At 45.7% G+C, this 23,132-nt stretch overlaps 1 protein-coding gene across 8 annotated transcripts in view; it reads left to right on the top strand.

The window, feature by feature from the left end:
- MAPKAP1 (MAPK associated protein 1) overlaps positions 1 to 23,132 on the top strand; it is a 211,292-nt gene that overhangs the window by 152,897 nt on the left and 35,263 nt on the right. For 7 of the 8 annotated variants that reach the window (XM_037036875.1, XM_037036876.1, XM_037036878.1 and 4 more), the window contains 2 exons: positions 3,947 to 4,054; positions 20,688 to 20,828. In XM_037036875.1, the coding sequence (XP_036892770.1) occupies positions 3,947 to 4,054; positions 20,688 to 20,828 (249 nt within the window). The remainder of the gene's footprint in view (positions 1 to 3,946; positions 4,055 to 20,687; positions 20,829 to 23,132) is intronic. The other variant, XM_037036877.1, reaches the window with a different exon arrangement.

The raw sequence follows: 23,132 nt of genomic DNA, 5'->3' as shown, positions 1-23,132 counted from the left end.
TGGCCTCAAATTTTCAGTTACTGGCAAAGCTGGGCGTACGTGGGAGTATTCTTAAGGAAAGATGGGGAGAGAGTCTTCCTGGGTGGATGGAAAGGTGGGATGATTCTGTCTTTGTCTGTTGGGCCCGGGATACCACGATAGCACGTGGTGTGTGTGTAGATTTCATTGAAATAAATTATTCCAGGTCATTTTCATTTTGAACTTAAACAAGAATTTAAGTGATTCAGAACCCAAATGAATCCACAAATCTATAAAAAATCTATACTTATGCTATAAACTATGGCCTCTTTATAATTGGTCAGTAATTTATAGTTTGCAAGAGGAAGAAAGGTTCAAAACGCACAGTTTTTGAGCCAAAGATCTTTGGGTTTCATTTTCCCATTTCTCCTTCCTACCTTTGTGATCTTGGGCAGGTTCCTTCACCCTGCCAAGCGTCAGGGCCCCAGCCTGGCACATGAGGACAGCGCCTACCTCTTAGAGCTGCTGCAAGGGTCCAGGAAGCTAACGTATGTGCAGTGCCTCAAGTATCGCGGTCATTCAGGAAACGGGAGTCGGTATCATACTGGGCGGCGAGGAGAAAGCCCTAAAACTACTTTCTGGAAACAAACTATTGTAATAGAGATATCTGCAAGACCCCAGAAACAAGAAAGTAAATGTTGAATGATGGCATTTATGGCTTCGAGAGTGGTGCAGAGACTTGTGTTTAGGGGCACAAGACCCTTCTTTGTACTCCCTGCCTCCCCTGGTTTCCCTCATCCATGTTTCCCAGGCAGGCAGCTGCAATAACCAGAAGGAGAAGGTATGGAGAGAGGGTCAGCCGGAAGTGCTTCCTAATGCAGCCATGCCTTGGCTCCCTGCAATCAGGAAAGGGGTGGCTTGCTTAGGATCCAGCTGTCAGGCAGACAGCCCCAGAAGCCCGATGCGCGGCACACTGCACTCAAAATCACAATAAACTTGCCAGATTTCAGGGTTACTTAAGATGAAAATACCGATCTGCATAAACAGATAATGTCTATAGTTTTGATGAAACTTTGCATGTGAAAGACCCATTGGAGATGCCATGATGTGTGATAATGATAGTATCCTCAGAAAAGGGGGCTTGTAAATGTATATGATTTTTTAAGTTATAAAAATAGCCTTTATTTATTATAGGAAATGTGAAAAATCCAGAATAACACTAAAGAAAAATAAAAGCACTTCTTTCCCACTATTCAGTATGACCACTGTTCACCTTTTTAAAATGCCCTTTCAGTATTTTCCCCCATGACTACGTATATTTTTCATAATTGCAGTCATCTTGTACATACTGCGTTATAATTATCTGTCTTAATAAAATAGCATATTATAAACATTTCATAAAATTAAATATTTTGCAACATTACTTTTAATATCTTCATGGTATTTCACAATATTTTGTTGGACCAAGTATTTCAGAACGTTTTATTGGCTTCAGGGTATTCCCAATTCTTGGCTATCATGAAAAAAAATGACTTATGGCAGCTCAGCGTGTGCCCGGGCACCACCGCGAATCCACAGGCATGATGGCAGTGCCTTACACACTGCGCTGCTGGGAGTTACTGGGCACGGGGCCGTCAGAGGTCATTTAATAGGCCAGTGTCGTGGCAAGCATCGCTCCAGGTTCAGGGATGACTCCCTTCCCTGCAGTGGGCTGAGGATGCTCACAGCTGTGAAAGGTGGGTGTTAGGGAGGGGGGAAGGAGAGGGTGCTTAGGAACCCCTCACCAGGTAAGTTTTCGTAAGTTTGCCTGGGCATGATTTCCCTGTGATTACAGCCACTAGTGAATGTGAAGGTATGCAGTGATCGGCAGCAAACATGCCTGGTCATTGACAGATGTCACTGACAGGTGGCAGGTAGCAGAGACCAAGAATTACCTGTATTTTCACACCTTTATTTACTCAATATTTTGAGTTGAATATAATACCTTCTTAACCTGAATATAGCATACTAGGGGGAATGCCCCCCCTAAATAGAGTTTATTTATAAAAAATTGTGTATTTATTCTTAATGTTTAAACTTCAGTCACCTTCAAAATACTCTCCATTTGATGCAGTACTTCTACTGAGATGTTTTTTCTACTGCTCGGAACAGTTTTTGAACTTGTCAATTTTGATGCCTTTTAGTGCTTCTGCCATTCTCTCTTTCACCTCTTTCATGTTGGCAAAATGTTTCCCTTTGAGGACTTGTTTCATCCAGAGAAACAGAAAAAGTCACTCAGGGCGAGATTGGGTTGGGGCACGGGGGTCATGTTGTTTTTGATCAAAAACTGCTAAACACTCAGCATGGTGTGGGCAGGTGTGCTCGTAAATCACCCGTCATGAAATGGGCAAATGCATTGAAATAATCTTTAAAAAAGTTCACTGAAGTCAAACACAACCTCTCACAACAATGCCAGCTGGTGCACTGATACAGATGGGTTCCTAGAACACTCACCTAGTGGGGACAGCCTGTAGTACAAGGGTCCCGCCCTCCAGAAGATAGTCCCAGTTTTTTGGGGGGTGTCCCACCTCATATGAGAGTTTTTAAGAATTGTGTAGACTTCTGAGCATGTACTTGCTTAAATACATAGTTATATGTGTTTTGAGCATTGTTTACTTATTAAAGATTTAAAAGCTGTAAGTATTATAAAAAAGAACATGAATGCATATACGAACTCTGAGAACTGAAGAAGTGCTAATGAAATACCAGTTAAGAGAAAAGATCAAATATACCATGAACCACAATGTCACAGATGAACACAAAATGTGGGAGAGGAGAATGCCATGAGACGAATGAAATGCCTCCAGCCGATGGAGAAGTACTGGTTACGTTGATGACAGCTGAAGACGTATCTCAAAATACGTGTTCTGTCTGGGAGGCCCCTGAAGCTTCCCTCAGGTCTCTGCACCTCTTCCTCTGTGCCTTTCATAGTCAAAGCAGTAAGATGGTTGCTCAGCCTCTCATCTTCCCAATAACTGTTAACAATGGGAGTGGTCCTTTGAATCTGATCATTGGACCTGCTAGGTGTTATCTGAGAAGAGCAAGATTGTCATTTGGCTTGACAAAGAAATACACGCATAAATGCATAAAATGCCCCAGCGTTTTTATTAAGTTCTGCCAGACCTCCCTGTGTGACCGAGGATAGCTAGTATGCCTGGTTTCCAGGGTTATTAAACCTTTGTCTTTGTGTTTTCCTAGATGTGTCAAAAAATCATGAATGAGCACCCACTGTCCTTCTGGTGCTGTAACCGAGAAACCTGAGGGTTTCTTTTTAACCTCACATGATTTTTAAAACTTCTTTGAACTTTTAGACTGTTATTATATTAGTTATAAACATGTCTTATTTCTGCTTATAATTGATCATTCATTATCATATAATGATTATTAATAAGTACTTTTGTAGGAATCAATATTTACTAAGTATTTTTCTTTGAAATGAGATTTCACTCATCTCGTGGCATTCTCTTCTCCCACATTTATGTCCATCTGTGACGTTGTGGTTTCATGGTATATTTGATCTTCTCTCTAATTTAATTGGCGTTTCATTATTTCCTTACACTTAGAATATAGTATCTCTGCTGTTCACAATAATCCTTCAAGGTTGTAAGTATTCCTTCTCAGAAGAGGGCAGCTTACTCGCTGGTAGCTGAGAAACCGCGTAGCCACGTTGTGATCCCAGGCCAGTCTGACCCCAAACCGTCTGCCTCTCACCGTGTCTGGGGGTGGGAACTGGGTGGAAGCAGACCTGGTAGTACTGTAGAACAGACAACTGAGTGAAACCTGTGTGGAAGACACCCAGCCTCTTCCATTTGGGAGAGCTGCACCCACAGGACAGACCTCAGCATGTTCCCAAAGCTTTAACAGCTCTTCACCAACATGTGGTGCTTTTTCGGTGTTGAATTCACTGTTTCAGCCTTCCTCCCCTCCCCCTGCCCCTTTGGTCTTCCAGGCCCCCAGTACCGCCTGGAGAAGCAGAGTGAGCCCAATGTCGCCGTGGACCTGGAGAGCACCTTGGAGAGCCAGAGCGTGTGGGAGTTCTGCCTGGTCCGCGAAAACAGTACGTTGTTGGCCTCCTCGCTCCTTGCCTGTCTGTCTGTTGCTGTCATGCTTAGAAGTCACGTGTCTCGGGACACTGGTCTGGCTTCCCTAGGCAGATTTCAAGTGACTGTGTTCCAAGGCAGATCTCAGCCTTCCTGCCAAAAGTGTATTCCAAAGTGAAATGATTGAGTTCACGCTTTTTGGTAGAGTCTGCACCCTGTTTAGCTCTCCGTAATTAATATTTTTTCTATTAAACTGCATCTTCCTGAGTTAGGATCAGTCCTGGAAACAGCTTAGAAATATGAGGCCTTTTCTGAGGCGAAGGCTGTTTTGTATACAAAGCGACTGGCCCTGTCAGTATTGCCGTTCAGACATTACGCTTTAGAAAACCCTCGTCTGTGTGCTCTTAGCAGGAGGCCGTGCAGGGTTCCTAGCACTGTCTTGTAAGCCTCTTTACAACTTCAGTTAGTTTCTCTCCATTCTCCCTTTAGCATTTCCAAGTTGTGAATCTTTGCCATTCCTCTCTTCTGTGCTCCCGTTGACTTAAGGAGCAAGTGACATGTGAAAACTGAGATTGTGGTAGCCAGCCCTCCCTGGTCACCCTGCTTCAGGGCTTTTACGCAGGCCCTTTCTGCTACCCACTCCAGCTGTCATCCTTCGTCTCAGTTTAAATGTCCCATCTTCAAAGAGGCCATTGGTGATCTCCCTCTTCCCCCACCCCCGTCAACTCCTAATCCATCCCTCATTTGTTTTCCCCATTATATTTTGTCGTGGAGCCTACTTTTCATTCGTTGCATATATTTCTGTCTATGATTATATATTTTTCTCATTGATCATTTGGTGTCTATTCCCCCATGAGATTTTCAGGTCTCTGAGGGTGTCCCTGATCCATAGCAGGTTGCCCTCATTAACTCAGCCAATATTTACTCCTCACCCCCAATGTACTGTAGGAGTTCAGTAAATACACAGGGTGAGGCAAAAGAATGCTTACAGTTGCAAGTACATGAAACACCTAGTTTATTCTTATATTATCATTTATTTATGATTGTATAATTTTCCATACGAACAGCTGTAAACCTGCTCTTGCCCCACCCTGCAGATGGAATGAGTGAGTGAATGGCAGTTTTCCCATCATGCCGCAGACCCTCTAAGCAAGACCAGGCTGCTGCTATTTGAGAGCAGGGCCTGTCGGGAGCGAGCAGGGGCTGTCGGGAGCAAGCAGGCTCCCGACAGCCCCTTCTAGGGAGGCATGTGCAGAACTCACCAGGCAGGTCAAATGTGCTCTTCGAATTTACAGCAAATTCTGAAAAGCAGAAGATTGGCATCCCCATGGTCTGTATAAGTATCTTGTATAAATATATAAAGAAATAAAAACCATTCAGGTTTTCAAATGGTCAGAAAAATTCAAATAAGTAGTAAACATCTGTAAAAATGTTCATCCCTCTCAACAGTCTTGAGAAACAAACATTTTAAAGCAACCTATCAAACAAGCCAGGTATTTCCAGGTGAGTCCTCATTGCTGGAGACAGGGAAGTGGGTCACATTCGTATACTGGTGACTGTAGTGTAAGTTAACCTAGTGTATCTGCAAGTATCAAGAGACCTAAAAATGTTTACCCAACATTGCTGCACTGGGAAATCTATCTTAAGGGAAGAAGATTTAAAATGCAATAGAGATTTATGTATAATGATAGATAGGTGTTAGATGTCTATAATATTTATTAGAGTATATAATGTCTATATACTATCCCCATATGGGAAAATTGTGCAGGACATCGCCTTTTGTAAAGGCAGACTACGTAATTTGAACAGATTTTCCCACTGAAAGTAACAAAGCTGATTTAATTCCACAAATCATAGAAAATTAGTAATAGCTGGTATCTGGAAGGAGCCTGAACTAAAAGAAGTAAGATCAACACCCAGGACAAATTTTGTCCTGACAGCATTTGAATTGGAAGGCTGCAGTGTTTAGAGAAAATTTTACGTCCTTTGAATTCATAGATTGCATAAGAAGAAAGGCCAAAAAGTAACAAGTTAAGAAATTAGAGAACAGAAAAAGAAAAGTAAAGAGCATAAAGGGAAGGAAGGAAGGAAGGAGCGAGCAAAAATTAAGAAAATAGAAAATTTGGGTACATCAGAACCAAACATTGGTTTCTTTGAAAAGACTAACAAGTTTGCGGAACCTCTGAGGAAGTGGGTCAGAACCGTGGAAGACAAACAACAGAGAAACACAGACAGTGACGGGAGGAGGGGGGCACACTATGGATCCTGCAGCATCTAAGCAGACGATACAAGGTTAGTTTCAAAAGTCTGTACCCCAAAACAGTGAAAATGTAGATGAAAAAGGGGGAAACCATAAAATTGACACAAGAAGAAATAGAAAACTTGAATATTCCCATAACTATTTTGAAAAATTTAGTTGGTGATTAAAAACCTTACCACAGAGAAACTCAATCCCAGACCACTTTGCTGGTTAGTTCTACCGAACACTCACGAAAGAAACCTCTCCAGTCTTGTGTCACCTGTTCCAAAGCGTAGGAAATGAGATTGCACTTTGCAGTTTATTTGATGAGGCCGTCATAATCTTCTTACCAAACCCCAGTAGAGACCATACACAAAGGAAAACTTTCAGACCAATCTTAAGTAACTACAACTACCCTAAACCAAATATGATCAAACTGAATTCAGCATTATATTAAAAGAATGTAACATTCCCAGGTTGCTTTTATTCTAGTAATACAAGGTTAGTTTAGCAATAAAAAATCCCAGCCAGTGGAACTGGAAAGCATTATGCTAAGCGAAATAAGCCGGGCAGTGAAAGACAAATACCATATGATCTCAGCCTTAACAGGAACCAAATCAACAAAACAAACAAAACAAGCAAAATATAACCAAAGACACTGGAATAGAGAATAGGCTGACAGTGCCCAGAGGGGAGAGGAGAGGGAATTTCAGGGGAAAAAGGGAAGGGTTTGCAGGAACAACTATAAAGGACACATGGACAAAAACTAAGGGTCGGGGGGGTGGGGTGGAAATGGGAGGGAGGTGGGGAGGGCTGGGGTGTTGGTCTGGGATGGGAGTAAAAGACAGAAAACTATACTTGAACAACAATTAAAATTTAAAAAAATAAAAAGAATGTAACACTAAAAAAAAAGAACATAATAAACATGGCAATTTAATTGAAAAAAAATCCCAGTCGATATAATTTGCCACGGTAACTGATTGAAAGGAGAACACCGTCTCCGGAGGTAGAGAATGCTCTGTAGTCATTCTGAGTTGTGTTCACTGGAAGTTTTTATTACGAAAGAAATAACTCTGATGTAATATTAAGAGAGAAAGTTGTCAAGGATACAGAAATAACGCAGCTAAACTAATCTCAACTATGTAATATCAAAACCAACAAACCAAAACAGAAGAAGAAGAAAAATTGGAAGGAAAATGCCCAAATGTTATAATAGTGGTTGGGTCTGGTCAGCAAGATTCTGGGTAATTCATTTCATTGAATAATTCATTTCATTACCGTAATTCTGGGTAATGCTATTTATTAGCATTTTGGTAAATGTTTTGGATCTGTAACACTTACCTACGTAAAATAATTTTTCAGATAACAAAGTGCAACTGTAGTGAAAACTTAGCCTCTCTCCTCTCTCCTAATTCCCCTCCCAGAGACAGCAGCCGTTCCCAGTTTCATCGGTATCTTTCCAGGGATATCTGTGCACATGCAGACATATACTGCATGTGTTGGTGAGTGTACCCACACAAATACACACACATACACAGCCAGCCCTCTGGATCCACGGGCTTAGTTAGCATCTGTAGATTTAACCAACCACGGATGCAAATATCCAGAAAAAAGTGTTACGTATTTATTGCTGAGGCTTACTAAGCAGTTAGGTCTACACGGTTGCACCCTAAACAGTGTAGTATAACAGCTACTTACAGAGCATTTACTTTGCGTTAGGTGATGCGAGTGATCTGGAGATGACTTAAAGTGTGTGGGAAGGATGCGTGAAGGTGATACGCAGTATACCATGCCGTTTCACATAAGGGACCTGAGCACCCACGAATGGCGGAATCTACTGGGCGTTCTGGGACCCATCCCCTGCGGATACCGGGGGCAACAGGACCGTGTGCACACACATTTGTGTTCGCTCCCTTTTGGTAAACAAATGGCAGCCACCTGTCGTCAGTGCTCTGCAGTTTTCTTTTCTCATTTTGACAAATGTTGGGAGATCATTTCACATTAATCCACATGATATTTTACCTAAAAATTTACCTCTTTTTAACTGTTGCACAGTATTTCACAGTATACTGTGACTCTAAATTCGTTTTTCTGTTTGTGTCTTTCAAAAGGAGGTCAAACTTTCTTATACTAGGAAAGAGAGAAACTGAGAATTGTTGGATAAAGCTTTGAAATCTAGGCTCTTGTTCTCACTACACATCTACGCGTGAGCACAGTCTTAGGTAACTAGTGTAACACCTGCGAGCCTCGGCGTTCCCATCCCAAAGGAGCCGCAAAGACTTCCAGTTCTTACACTCCGAGTCAAAGTCTTTGTGTCAGTGAAAGGAGACCTTCCGGTACTTACCAGGCCATGAGGCAGTCGGTGGTTTCAGAGCAATAGAATGCTATAACTAGTTTTTGTAAAATGTAAGTGAATTTAAAAAACCAGTTTATTCTTTCTATAGAAAAGGGTCTTTTTAATTTTAAAAAATTTTAAGTAGAAATTCCAATCAAGAACCAAGTATTACTGTCAAGTAGCTACCGATGGAAAAGTTGGATTGAGATTTTAAAAATATTTCAAAAATAGAATTGTTTTAAAACTTCTTTTGGTGTATTTGACCAGGACAGGTTTAAAGCCATTTTTTAAAGTTTTTTATTCATTGATTGATTTTAGAGAAAGGGGAAGGGGGTAGAGACAGACACACATCAATTTATTGTTTCACTTACTTATGCATTCATTGCTTGATTCCTGGGTGTGCCCTGACCAGGGATTGAACCTGGAACCTTGGCATCTGGGGACTGTGCTTTAACTAACTGAGCTACCTGGCTAGGGCCTTACAGCCATTTGAAGAATGAACTAAATTATGAGTATCTATTATGCAGTGTTTAAGAAAACATGCTATCAAGCCAGACTGCCTTGGTTCACATTCTGCCCCTGACACTTACTAGGCTGTGTGACCTTGGACAGTTTAGCTTCTCTGGGGTAGTTTATCTGCCCTCATAAGATTGATGGGAGGAGGAACTTTCAGTAATCATAAAGTTCTTAGAAAGGTGCCCGGCACATAATAAGCACTCAGTAAATGTTAACCATAATTAGCAAGTAATGAAAGAGCAGCATTCTGTGACCGACAGAGCAAGTGGGCCGCACTCACAGAGGCCTCGAATCACAGGACGGCCAGGGCCCTCCAGGGTGTGCGGTGGGAGGAGGGAGCGTGGGTGGGTGGGGCTAGGCTGTCGGTCTGTGTCGTGGGACCAGAGAACCTAGAAACCATGCACTTTCCAGCAGACAGGTTGCTGTGCTAGGAGAGATGTGCACCTTGTAAGTAAAACCATTTGATTGAGAAGACAACCATAAGTGTGGATATTGTCTTTCAGTTTTTCTTCTGAGAAACTGTGGGGCCTAACTTTATATCAAGAACATCAAAAGATTGTTTTAAACTTGTTTATTCAGAGCCCTGGCTGGTGTGGTTCAGTGGATTAGGTGTGGGCCTGGGAACCAGAGGATCACGGTTCGATTCCCAGTCAGGGCACATGCCTGGGTTGTGGGCTGGTACTCAGCAGGGACGCACGAGAGGCAACCATACACTGATATTTCTCTCCTTCTCCTTCCCTTCCCCTCTAAAGATAAAATAATAAAATATTTTAAAAAAACAAAAACAAAACTTGTTTATTCAGGCCTTGTATTGTAAGGCATGATACGAGACGTTTTGAAAATGGGCTCTCTTGTAATTTTCACAGCCACCCTATAAGATATTGTATCTGCGGAGAGAGGTTGGGACTTGCCCAAAGTCAGCTGGCCAGTAAATGATAGAAACAGAATTCTAAGTCAGCTGTCTGGTTCCAAGGCCCCCCTGGGGTTGTTGATGAAACAACCTAGATTTCCAGTCCTGAGGATGGCGATGACAATTGGCTTTCTGAGAAGAAGCTTGCAAAGGCAGCCCACGCGACACGGTTCCCGCCCAGGGACTGAGAGTTAACATCTGTGCTTGGATCCTGGCCTGAAGAAGGAAGTGACGAGCCAGAGTCCTTGGGCTTTCCAGTTTGGATCCTTGTCTGATAATCTGCTACCCCCTTCAGCCAGCTGTCTGCTACAAGCTGGAATCAGACCAGAAGGAAGCAGGAGTACATTATGGAGAGGCTGTAACGTTAGGAGACTGCTGTTCGTGTCCAAGCATCGTGCAAATCCTGGCACCAGCCTGGCCTCAGTGTCCTCTTCTGCCAAATGTTGCCAGTGACCCTTTCTCTTACCCGCTGATCCTAGGTGGGTCACCCATCCAGGTCCTGAGAGGAAAGCTGCAGCATGAGCCAACTTACTCTTTCCAAGCTTAAGAGAGAAACCTGGGGATTTCCACCGCCAGGGCCAAAATAGGCCCAGTATTACACTGGCTTTATGGGATACTCACGAAATGTTGGGCATCGTGTCTTTGCTGTGGCATCGCTCAGTATCCTGTCCTCACAGTGAGTCAGCACAGTGAGTCAGCACAGTGCGTAAGTCCCGGCCTTTCAGACCAGCCAGACCGAGGGTGAGCCACTGCGGCCTCTGACGTGGGGCAAATCGTGTCACCTCTGAGCTGTAGTAGTTTCCAGTGTGAATGGAGGTGGTCGAACCTATTTCACAGGATCTTTTTTGAGGTTTAAATGAGATACAAATGCTCTCCTTAAAAACAGCCTGTGAAGCCCATGTGGGCGTCATCTGTATTTTATAGGAGACTTTTGAGACTTACAGGAGTGATTTGCTCATCATCGCATGAATAAAAACTGCCTGTGTCCATTATTAAGTCTAATGAAACAACTGACTAGTCATTTTATTTCCCAAATAGAAGTTACAGTAGTAAGAGGCTTCAGTTCATTAGACATCAGTTGAACCTTCTTTGATCTCTCTTCCTTTTCAAGGAGACCTTCTGTTGTTTCAGTATTTTGTTGAAATTCTGAATTTCCCTTATTTAAATGGAGAAGAGGCCTCAACTCGAGGTGCACAGTCTCGGAGATGAGCGGTCTGTGGCCAGGGAGAGTTTTTCCTTGAAGACCCAGGAGAGGAGGCATTTCCTAAAAGCCTCCCCAGTCATTTGGCTGCTGTCCACTGGGCGCAGCCCTCCTTCCCTGCCCTGCCCTGCCCTGCCCTGCCCACGGATTCTGCTGCGTGGATTTGCCTGCTCCCACACGGGAGGGTCTTCATCCCGCCTTCCCACCCCCTTCGTTCCCGAAACGGAGTGAGCCTCCTGAGCCCCTGGTGCAACCAGGCTCTCCCGAGGGCTCCACGGGACAAGTAGGATGGCTTTTAAAGAGAACTTGGGCTTGTGTGAGCATCCTCCTCTCTTGGGACTTCTTCCTGGTGGTACTTGGGCTTCACCGTCACCAGGACTGTTAGGTAGAGAAGGAGGGTGAGCAGGACAAGCGCCCTTGGACAGTGAGTGACTGCTTTGTGGTGTGTTTCCAGCTCCTCTTCCTGATGCGTGTGCAGCGGAGCAGGTCCCCCCTCCGCCCTGCGCTCTGTGCGGGCCCTGGAGACCCCCTGGGGGTTCCCTCTGGCTTCTTGAGGCTCTCCCTTCTTCAGTTACAAATTACTGACTCTCCAATTTCTGTCATGTGACTTAAATGGGAGGGATTAAAACCTTTTATTATATCACAACAGCAGTCCTCAAATGCAAAAGAAAATGTGATTGTGCAAATAGACTCTACATAGAAATGGAAATGACTTGGAGGGATCTGGGCAGATTTCAGGTTGAGTTTCTGCTGAAAGCCAGCTACCTCACAGAGCCACGCTTTGGTGAGGGAGACGTGCTCGCTGTAAGGAACTGGATATGTGGTTAAGGGTTTTTTCATTGGATAACAGCACCCTGCTTGCCACATGCTATCAGAGTTTAAAGGAAACAGAAGTTGTATCCCCTCTGTAAGGATACCTGTGCATCTCTGCCTCCTGCCATCTGGCTGTTGTGGGACAGTTGGCGGTGTGTCGTGGGGGGAAAGGCAAGATGTTTGGGCCGCTGTGTGATCTCCGGCAGGTTCTTCTCTGTGAGCTTCATTTCCCCACCTGTAAACGTGATGGCAATTCCTATCCTGCAGGGTGTTAGGCAGGTTGCATGAGATTGTGTACATTGAAAGCACGTGGGTGAGTGGGACCCACCGTGCAGGTTTTGGTCATTCCCAGTGTCCGCCTGCCTGAGACACCACAGCTCGTCTGAGCGTGTGTGTGCTCGCCTCTCCCTCCCTGTTATTCTCGTTTCCCCCTCACCTCTTAGACTTCCCTCGGGCCGCTCTGGGCAGTGGCCAGCACCAGGGGTAGGTGATACCAATGCAAGAGCCAGTGCAGACCCGGTGCTAGAAGCAAACTTGTGACCTGACTGCACCTACCATTTCGGTAATGAGTGTCTGAATTGTGCTGTGTGGGTGAGAAATTCCACATGAATTGCGTTTTTCACTCTCCTCCTTTCTTGAAGGCGCCCCCCTTTTCATTTTATCATTAGGTAGTAATTAGTATTCAAGGGAAATTGGTCTTAATATATTAAAATTGGTTAAGTGCATTTAGACCTGTATCACAGCCAATGTCTTATTGGAAAATGTAATTGGGGACTCTGTGTATGTAATTAATTGAATTACAATTAAGAACTTTCATTAAGCGATACACTGGTACATTAGAGCAGCGAGGAAACATGTTTGACGAGCCGCAAACCCCATACGGGCTCCAAGCGAGGGCACAGGGACTCGTACCCCACTGGTCGGCTCCTGGCCCCACAGTCCGCCCTGCAGCCCCTGACTGATGGCGTGGCAGTGCGTCTGGCGACGTTGCTGCGGTGACTCCGCTGGTCCATGCGGGGTTCTTCCAGCAGTGTGCCCTCACCCTGGCTCTGGAGTCAGAGGGAGAGATGCCTCGGTGTTGTCAGGTGGAACAACTCTGAGACGTTCTGTTGTTGTAAACAAACAGTCATCCTTTGAATCGTCACCCTCCATCCTCTACAGGGTGGTTGGCCTCACTCTGGGCACAGATCTGTTCATTCATCCCCAGACATCACTGGCACCCTCCCCTAGGCCAGTGCAGTGCTGGGGCGCGGGAGGAGCCCCGCCCCCTGGAGCCCCCAGCTGTGAATGGTGCCTTTCGGGGTATAAAAGAGTGCATAGCAGGGGCTGGGGCTGGTGAGAGTAGAGAGGGAAAACTCCCCTGAGGAGGAATGAAACGGAGTCAGATAATGCGTGGGGAGAGTGTTCCAGGCCAAGACGCTGCTGCTAGTGTGAAGGCCTTGGAAGGAGCTTGGCGGATTTGGGACGGATGAATGAAGTGCTGAGAGGAGAGACTGAGGGATGGGCGGGGCCTGGAAGGCAGGGCCCAGAGGGCCCCTTCCATGATCTGCTCTTTTTAGAAATTCCACAAACCTGAAACCATTTCTTTCTGATCACCCCATAAACCACGATTACTCTGCTTTATTGAGGGTCTGAAGTCTCCCCGTGGAAGGGCTCTGCTCCGACTGTTTAATCAGTTAGGCCCTGGCAGCAGGGATCTCCACTCTGCTTGTCGCCTGGCGGTGCAGTGAAGGGTGCATCCCACTGTGTGACCCTGATGGCTTTGAGGAGATTACTGCAGAGGGGCGTGTGTGTGCATCTGTGCCAAAGTATGTCACCTATTGATTATTTTTTAGAGACCAGCAAAAATGACTAGTAGCCAAAGGGAAGTATTTGATAGAAGAGAAGTTTGGGGCTTCTGAGGCTTTGGGGACTTAAAAGGCCTTTGGATGGAAAAAAAATGATGGATGTAGAAAGCTCAGGGAGAGTTTCTCTCCGTGGCTCACTCAGGCTTCCTGCTTTGAGTCTTACAGAAGCAGGAGAGGGTGTTAGGTTTTGTCCCTGATTCTTTGTTCTGGCAGGGTCAGGCGTGACTGTGCTGCCCTGAGATAGGTTTATGGCCCGTGAATCTGCATCGCCAGCCCACCCGAGGGACATATGTACTCAAAGGGTTGTGTGGCGGCTAAGATTGGTTCCTAGCTCCAGCCTATGCCAGTCACATAGCTACACCAGCAGGATGACATTCGCTAGCAGGAGCCTCAAGTTTCTCACCTGTAAAGAGGATAATACCCAACTTAAAAAGGCTTGAGAAAACCAAATGAGCTAATGTATTAAAGCACTGAGCATAGGGTCTGGCATATAGTCAACTCTCAGTAACGGTTAACGCGATTGCAGATTTTGTTGAGGCGGCCCCCCGTCTGGCGAGGTGCCTGTGGGAAACTGGAAATGGCGTGTTAGGGTCACAGTAAATATGAGGGGTGGCGTACAAACTCAGGTAGTGCTGTGCTGAACCTGTGTTGCAGCAAACATCATTCCCGCCCCCAGCGGCATCACCGAGCATCTGTCCATGCGCTCTGTGGGCCAGAATGTTCCTGCCCTCGAAGGAACTCATTGTCTGGAAGGGGCGTACAGACGCTTATCACGTAGGATAAGGCTTAGGAGGAGAGCCTTCAAGGCTGCGGGGTTTCAGGAGAGGGGCCAGGGAATATTCCAGACTATGGAGTGTGTAAATATTGAAGAGTGAGGAGGACATTCTGGTATCACTGAGCAAAGTCCAGTTTAGCTGAAGCGGGGATTGTTCCGATAAGGCTTTGGGATGGAGTGGCCGGAAGATGTTCTACTCTTCACGTGGTCGGTTCCTCACACAGCAGCATTTTACTCTGCTCCAGGCCTTGAGGTGGACACACTGCCCCTCCCTTTGAGGGACCTCTCTCCCCCCACCCCCACCGTTTTATTTCCCACGAGTCCCCTTCACACACTTTGCTCCAGCCAAAGGCAAACTCATGCTGCTCCTTCTCTACACGCTCGCTCCGTGGGCTTCGCCTTTCCCCCACACTGTTGTTCCCCTGGGGTTTGCCTGTCCCCTTCCCATCGTCTGGGAACCCTGCCGTGCTCCCGTGCTCCCGTGCTCCCGTGCTCCCGTGCTCCCGAAGCACCAGAACGGGCAGCGGCGGTGTCACGTTCAGTGACTATAAAGGTGAAGGTGTAACGTGGCCATTGATCTTCCGGTCGAATTGTAAAGTTGGCATCGATCCTTTTGGAGAAGGAAGACTGAAGTGGCTTTAACTAATTACTAGATTAGAGCTGTTCGACTTAGTCTAAGACTCACTGAACCAACCATAAAATGAAGTTCAAAGTCCCATGTAGTTTGTACCTCTGAACGCAGAATGTGTCAGCAGCACACAGTAGGTTCATGGGAGCTTCAATTTGAGGGTTAGTGTCCCGTTGGCTGGGGGAGAGTCATGTGTGTGCCTGTAAGTGTCTCTCTCAGTGTATCTTTGCTCCAGTGAGAACAGTTTCAAAGCTATGAAACACCAAATTAGCCCTGATCACCGACAGAAGTCTGCTGCTCTCACAAAGGGTGTGTGGAGGCTTTCTCCCTGTGTCTGTCGTCAGGTGTGCAATGCAATACGCAGCTGTGACCGCCTGTCAGGACTCGTGGTGATTGTCCACACGACCTCCAGGGACAGTGAGAACAGGGTGCAGGACAGGAGAGGCATCGCTCTCAACTTTTTGGTCTTAGGACTGCACTGCACTCAAGAATTATTAAAGACCCCAGGCCCTGGCTGGTGTAGCTCAGTGGATTGAGCGCGGGCCTGTGAACCAGACGATCGCGGTTCGATTCCCAGTCAAGGCACATGCTTGGGTTGCAGGCCAGTTTCCAGCAGGGGTCAGTTCCCTGCAGGGGATGCACCAGAAGCAACCATACATTGATGTTTCCTTCCTCTCTCCTTCCCTTCCCCTCTAAAGATAAATAAATAAAATATTTTTTTAAAAAATATATTAAAAAAAAGAATTATTAAAGACCCCAAAGAGCATTTGTTTATTATGTTATATCTACTCATTAGGAATAAAACCAGAAAATTTTAAATATTTATGAATTCATTAAAAAAGCAATAATAAATTTATTACGTGTTAACATAAATTTTTATGAAAAATAACTTTTAAAAATTTAATGAGGAGAGTGGGACTGTTTTGTTTTCTTTCCCTGAAGAGGATTTATTTTTTTTCATCAGGAAGGCAAATTATTGGCTAATCACCTGAACCAGTGGGCACTGTTTTATATTTTTGCAAATTTCTGTAATGTCTCGCTTTATGGAAGGTACCTAGGTTTGCATATCTACTTCTGCATTCAGTCTGTTACAATTGTTTCAGTTAAAGTATGTGAAGAAAATTTGGCCTAATACAGATACAGTGTTGGAAAAGGGAGAAGGATTTCAATAGCCTTTTCCGGGAATAGTGGATATTAATTTTCATTTCTATACCGAAACTTGAATGGTAATTTCGTAAGGGTTAGTTACAATGTGGACTCAGAACCATATCAATGAACTTGTTACTACTCTGGGTACTTGTAGGGTAATAGGCATGAAAAGAGCAAATAATGTCTTATTGCTCTTACGATAAAAACGGTTTTGAGATTACAAACCCCTGAAGGGTTCTTGGGGGCCTTCCTCCCCAGGGGGGCCTGGACTGCACTCCAGAACCACTGGTTCAGGGTTCACGGTTGCCCACCGACTCAGTCCTTGCTGCTGCTCGTAGAACTGTGGAGAGAAGGGACGGGCAGGAGAGGGACAGCAGAAGGAACACGGTGGACTCGCGTCCATTTGGTCTCTCCCAGCTTCACCCCTGCCTGACAGTGGGATCGTGGGCAGGTTTTGACCCAGTCTTAACCCGTGGTGTCCGAGTTAGGGTTTGAATCTATGTCACCGAACCCTTGCCTCTGTTCTTTCCAGTGTTATCACGCCCCGGGGCCACTTCCCGGCCCTTGCCTCTCTTAGCACCTCCTCTTTTTCTTTCTTCCTTTCTTTCTTTTTCTTTCTTTGCTCCAATCCCTAGACTCCACCTGCCCCCTCCTTCACCTTATCTCTGCTTCCCTTTGCACCGCCCCTGCCATGGCCTGGGTTTGCCATTAAGATTGGTGCTTTGCCCGTTTTCTCCTTCCTAATTTCTTACTCTAGAGAGTCAAGAAAATCTGTGGGAAGACCCCACGGATCTTCTGCTCCCCTCACACCTTTCCACGTTTTCCATGTTCTCTCCATTCTTCCAGCCTGTTGTCAGTCCATGTGCGATCTGGTGCTCCAGTCACTTCCAGGCCCCACCCCAGAATTTGATCTATCACAATACATCTTTGAGTTATTGCAGCTCGGGCGTTTTGACACAATACATTATGGTAATCCATGGCACATAGAGACATTAACACTCCCGACTTTGACAAAATACGTTGCGAAGTCTTTGAAGGCACCATTATAATTTATCTTGTCATTCACCAACAGGCCCAGTTCAGCATTAATGTAGATGAACACAGTGTGGCTTTTGTTTCATTTAATTGCTTGTGACCTTTTTAATTGCTAATTTAACAAAATACCGAAGGGTAATATTTCAATTAAATTAACAGGTTGGGAAGTGTTTTTGTTAATATATTTACTTTTAAGACATTGTGGTTCTCTCTACTTTTTACTTTGAGTAAGTAAAAATGTCCTCTCTCGGGCAGAGGTGGGTTTTTAAATGTGCAGTTGATAGTCCAGTAATAATTTTAATATGCACATGGTGCAGTGCCAGGCATAGTTCATGTGAGGTGGGTTTGCTCCTCTCTAGAAGGATGTGACTAGACAAGAGGCCTGTATGAAGTCATAGGACTTGCCTGGTCCAACAACGGGCTTTCGGGGTAATGATCTGCTTCAGCTGTTGGCCTTCGATGAAGAGTCTGTTGCCTGAACCGTGTATCCGGCACATCTCTCTGCCTCGTACTGCAGGAACCCTGCCTGCCGCCCCCCCACCCCCACCCCGCTCCTCCAGAGCCCAGTGCACTGGCCGGGTAGAGCAGGCGCAGGCAGGCGGCGCGGCTGGCTGGTCTGTTCGCACAGACAGGCCCCGCCAAGCAGCAGCACTCCCGAAGCTGCTTTGAGAAGTGGCTCTGGAGCTCCGGGGCCAAAGTTGTTCCCACTCAGCAGATAACCTGCTCCGGGGTGCACGGCTGTTTCTTCTCTCTGCTCCCCCAGGTGCTGTTGCCCTTCCAGTCATGAACACAGACGCGCCCCTTGTTGGCTGGGGGGCAAGGCTCAGAACGCACTCCAGTACCAGGAGACCTAAACCCTCAAATGGGATATGAATTTACACCGTCTGAGAGTAGAAGGTCAATGGGAGAAGCATTAGTATGTTGAGCCAGCTCCAGCTATGCAAGTCTTGAACAAAATTAATAGAAGCAAATTGACAAGCCTTGCTGGTTATTCCATAGCTTTAAGACCTCTACTAAAATCCTATCATCTCGTCTGCCCGTTATTAACATTTCAGCAAAATATAAAGTTTTCATTAATCTCCCCCAGCAAATTTAGGAGTGAAACTGGCACTTGTTGGAGCTTTCAGGACCACATTAGCTGGTGTATTAAACAAAATATGTCATTCTTCAGTAGCTTCGGTAAGAAGCTAAATCAATTTCCAACCATATTTATGCACCACTTTATCTAAAAGCATCTGAATTATCATTTACAGCTAAGATGCTTTATTAGCAGCTGGCATTGAAATTGCTCAGTAAAAAATTATATGTCACGTTATAGTAATTTTTAAATTGGTTTTAATCCAATATCATAAAATGTAAAACTCTTAAGTGTTTTTTTTTAGTAATTGGCATTTTAACATAATGAGCTGTTACCTCTTTCCAAATCAAATACCTGCAATATTTAGAAAATACTAATTAGTAAAGAAAATAGAAATTCCTAAGCTAAGTTGTATCTAATAATAGCATTTTCTCAGAAAAGCAGCTTTAAGTGATTCTTAAGACAAGAAAGGATTTTAATATTTTACCCAAATTCTCCACAGTGTCTGTCTGCCTGTATGTATGTATAAAACAGAAATAAGTGTATCTTAGCTGTTCTGTTTCAGTAAAATAAAAATTGGAGAAAGTGGATGATTATTCAAAACTGTAAATTCTAGCCAGCCTCTCAGTTTGAGATGGGGACATTGCCCAGGGGAGGTGATAAGCGTGAGGACAGCATCACAGGTGTCCCTAGGGAGGGACACAGGTTACCCAGTGCCTCTTGCAGGCGCCCAGTGCAGCTCTGCTGGTCCTGGCGAAGTGGCATTGGTTAAGTCGCCCGGCCTCTCTGGTCCTCACCGTCCTGTGGAGACGGCACCTGCTGCTCATCCGGGGAATTCTCGCTGAGTGCTTGCTTTGTCCTCTGCGTGGCAGCGCTGCGGGGTCCGGGCGACGGTGGTGCGTGAAGCAGCCGCTGTGCCTGCCCTCATGAGCTTTGCAGCCCAGTGGCAGAGGCGGAGAACTGCTCTCTGGGAGAAGTATTCTGGGGGGAGACGCAGGGTGCCTGATAGGAGGTGAACCAGACTTCGGGGGAGCTGAGGTGAGGGTACGTTTGGCTGGAGTGTCACCAGAGATAAGCTCTTCAGGAGCAGTAGGGAGCAGGCCTGGAGGAAGACAGCCTGGAGGAAGTAGACTGAGGAGAAGGGCGACCTGGGCAGAGCGGGCAGCATGTGCAAGCTCTCTAAGATGGGACTGTGTCACAGGCGTTCGGTGGATGGCCGGCCCGTTAAGGGCAAGGCTGCGTCCTTACGAGGGGAGAGCACTGCTGCAGAGTGTCCGAGCTGGGGCAACCGTAGTGTTCAGAGAGAGAGTGCACGGTTGCTTATAGATGAACTCAGTGCGAAGGCATCAGAAGAAACCAAGTTTGACCAAAAAGCCAGCCGTACACTGTAAGCCGTAACTGGGAAGGAAACGTGTGTGGTTGTTAGGCTGCCGGTTATGGAACAAAATCTTCCTGTTTCATACCCAAATCCAGAGTTTTTTTACTGCTCCAACTCTGTCCCAAGGAGTTCTCTCTGGCTGTCCCTGCAGAGCCATCTCTGGGTGTCCCCTCCCACCAGTGAATGGCACCAGCAGCTGCACTTTCAGAAGACCACTGTGCAACCTCCGGGGGAGATAGTTTAGCTGTGCTTTTTAGCATGACCTTGGACATGTGACTTCGCCTCAAAAGCAGAGAGTGGGGTGCAGGACAACCAGCTGATAAATAGGCGCTTTGAGAATCTCGGAAAGGACAGGGATTCTTCAAGAAACATGGATTACTTTTATGATCAGGAAAATTAATGTTAGAAAAAGAAACAAGAAATGTGGCCGCTCGTGCTTTTGTGATTTTGGACTTAACTCTCATGGAGACTGAGAGCTTCTGGCAGGAGTTTTTCTCCCTCTGTATCCCTGCTGCCTAGCCAAGGGCCTGCCACAGGGTAGGCGGTGTTTGTGGAATTAATTGTTGAATGATTAATATGTTACCATTCTCTGTTTACTGGAATGGCATTATTAAGTCATCGCTCAGACTTTTCTTCTCCAAATTAAATAGCCCATATTATTTTAATGTATCCCAAAGCATTTTAAGCAGACACCATTTGCCAAGCCTCATGTATCTTTATGTGTTGAACTGCTTTTTCCTCCCCAGGTTCAAGGGCAGACGGGGTTTTTGAGGAGGACTCGCAAATTGACATAGCCACGGTCCAGGATATGCTTAGCAGCCACCATTACAAGTCGTTCAAGGTCAGCATGATCCACAGACTGCGCTTCACGACCGATGTGCAGTTAGGTAAGTGCGTGAGCAGGTGATGAACTGAGCTCTTTCTACCAGCAGTCAGTGCAGAAGTAGGGAGACAGACGGCAAACAACTTTTATGGGACCCAATACCTAACAGTAATTTGTTTTCGGAGAAAATGTTTGAACAATGAAATGTAAGGTACCTCTTTTATGAACAGAAGAGAAGTAGAACTAACTTGAGACTCTTCAAACTGGTGGCCTCTGCGAAGTCCCATCACCTTTCCACTCCGTAATTCTCTTACGTACCACCCTTAGAACTGCTCGGTGGTGTCGCGCTCGCCTTTTCACACTCGGCGGGTTCGTTGCCTGTTCATTCGTGCATTTATTCAGGAGGCTTTTTAATGACCTCAGAAGTCGTATTTGGGTTCCCACCAGACAATTCAGAACTAACTTTCAGCTAATATTTAGGGTTAACTTGTTCCAACTAAACGTTCAATTTCTGTTTTAACTTCAACCTAACAGGAGTCGAAAAAGTGTCACAGCAGTCCACATAGCATTAGTACGTTATTGTTGTCATGGCTGTCACTCAGGTGTTCACTGTGTATTATGCACTGTGCTGAGTGCTTTCCATGCACTGCTTAACTGCCTAGAAACCAGCATGATCCTGTCCCCATCTAGTCGAACAGGGAAGGGAAACTTGGTGCAGAGAGCTGAGGGCTCACGCTCAAGCTCACGCAGCAGGTGGGTGGTGCCGTCAGGAGCAGAACCCAGGTCTGGCCAGTGTGACTGCACCTGCTCCCTGACCAAGGATGCTGGGAGGGGGGGGCAGCAGTGGAGCCTGGCTTGCCCAGTCACAGAGCTGAACTGTATGCACCCTGGCTGTGCCGCTGACCTCTGCTGTACTCCCCCCACCAGGCCATATTTGCTTCGTGCATAAAGGGAGAAGGCTAGGATTCTAATTCTGAGGCTCACGACTTTTATGTTTCTCACAAATGATTTGTACGTGTCTCATCATCAGATCTTTTCTGATGTTGGCATTAGTCTGGCTAATTTGTAATAAAGCCAGAATAATAATCTCAATAATTTCTTCCCAACTTGACTGACAGGAGCTTGAAATACGCTGACAGTATAGCATAGAAATTAAGGAATGAGTGTCTGAATCACAGGTGATGTAAAGTGTGGCTCTGTCAGGAACCAGCCATGCTGGGCAAGTGTCTTCACCTGCTGAGCCTCAGTTCCATCCTGCCTGAATGGGAGAGTCGGGAGTACCGGCTTCTTAGGGTCGCCGTGGGAACCAGGCAGCTTGCCCTTGATAAGCACTAGCGCGGGGCCTGGCAGTTGGTGGAGCTTGTGTGAGTGAGAGCCCTCAGTGGGAAGCAAAGTAGAGGGGCACTTAGGGGACAGACTCAGGACTTAGCAGCCTGGTTCACACCCTGGCTCGTTTATGAGCTCTGTCATCACAGGCAAATGATTCCATCTCAGTTTCCTCATTTGTAAAGTAGAGATAATGGTGCCTATCTCACAGATAGGGTAATGATGGGGATGAACTGTCACAACACCCGCAGAATACTTGGAAAGGCACCTGGCACGTAGCAAGTGCCCAGTGCACGTCCGCTGCTGAGGTGACCGTGATTCCAGCCCTGGCTGTGGGGCTCGGTTGGCTGGAGTGCGGCCCCAGTGCTGGTCGTGAGATCAGTGCCTGGTCAGGCACATGCGAGAGTAAACCAGCGGATATATGATGGGTGGAATGGCAGATCAATGTTTCTCTCTCACTCTCTTCCTCTCTTTTTCTCTCCAAGGTCAATAACACTTTTTAAAGTTAAAAAGAAAAAGATAGTGGTGGTTCTAACAAACTAAACGGATGAATTAGCTCCCAGTAACTTCGAACCAGAACACAGAAGCCACCTTGTTTTCCCCCACTCTAGACCGTTTCTTCCTCCTTACACAGAAAAAGATCTGTCGTTAAAGCGGTTTTTAAAATGCTCAAAAAGAAACCAGATCCAAAAAAGGTGGTAAAAGTACATATTGTATGATTCCATTCATATAACATTCAAAAATATACAAAAATGCCCTACCGTGTAGAAGTAACGATGGTGGTTATCCTGGGGAGCTTGCACCAGGGGGGACCTTCCGGGAGGCTGGCCAAGTTCCGTTCCTTATCTGGGTGCTGATTCCATGAGTGTGGAGATTCAGGGCAGTCGAGTCATACACACTCTTAAGATTGATGTACTTTCTGTTGGTGTATGTTCAGTGAAGAGTTTACTAAAATGAGAAGGCCACTCAGGCATCCAGTTTGTACATGTCTGAATGCAGCTCCAGCTTCATGGGCTTCTTCCCCTGCTTTTTTCCCGAAGGC

The sequence above is a fragment of the Sturnira hondurensis genome, unplaced genomic scaffold (genome assembly GCF_014824575.4).
Source record: "Sturnira hondurensis isolate 20B ecotype Veracruz unplaced genomic scaffold, ASM1482457v3 Scaffold0022908, whole genome shotgun sequence".
NCBI lineage: Eukaryota > Metazoa > Chordata > Mammalia > Chiroptera > Phyllostomidae > Sturnira > Sturnira hondurensis.
The sequence above is the reverse complement of the archived record's forward strand: the minus strand, read 5'-3'. Positions and strand labels throughout refer to the sequence as shown.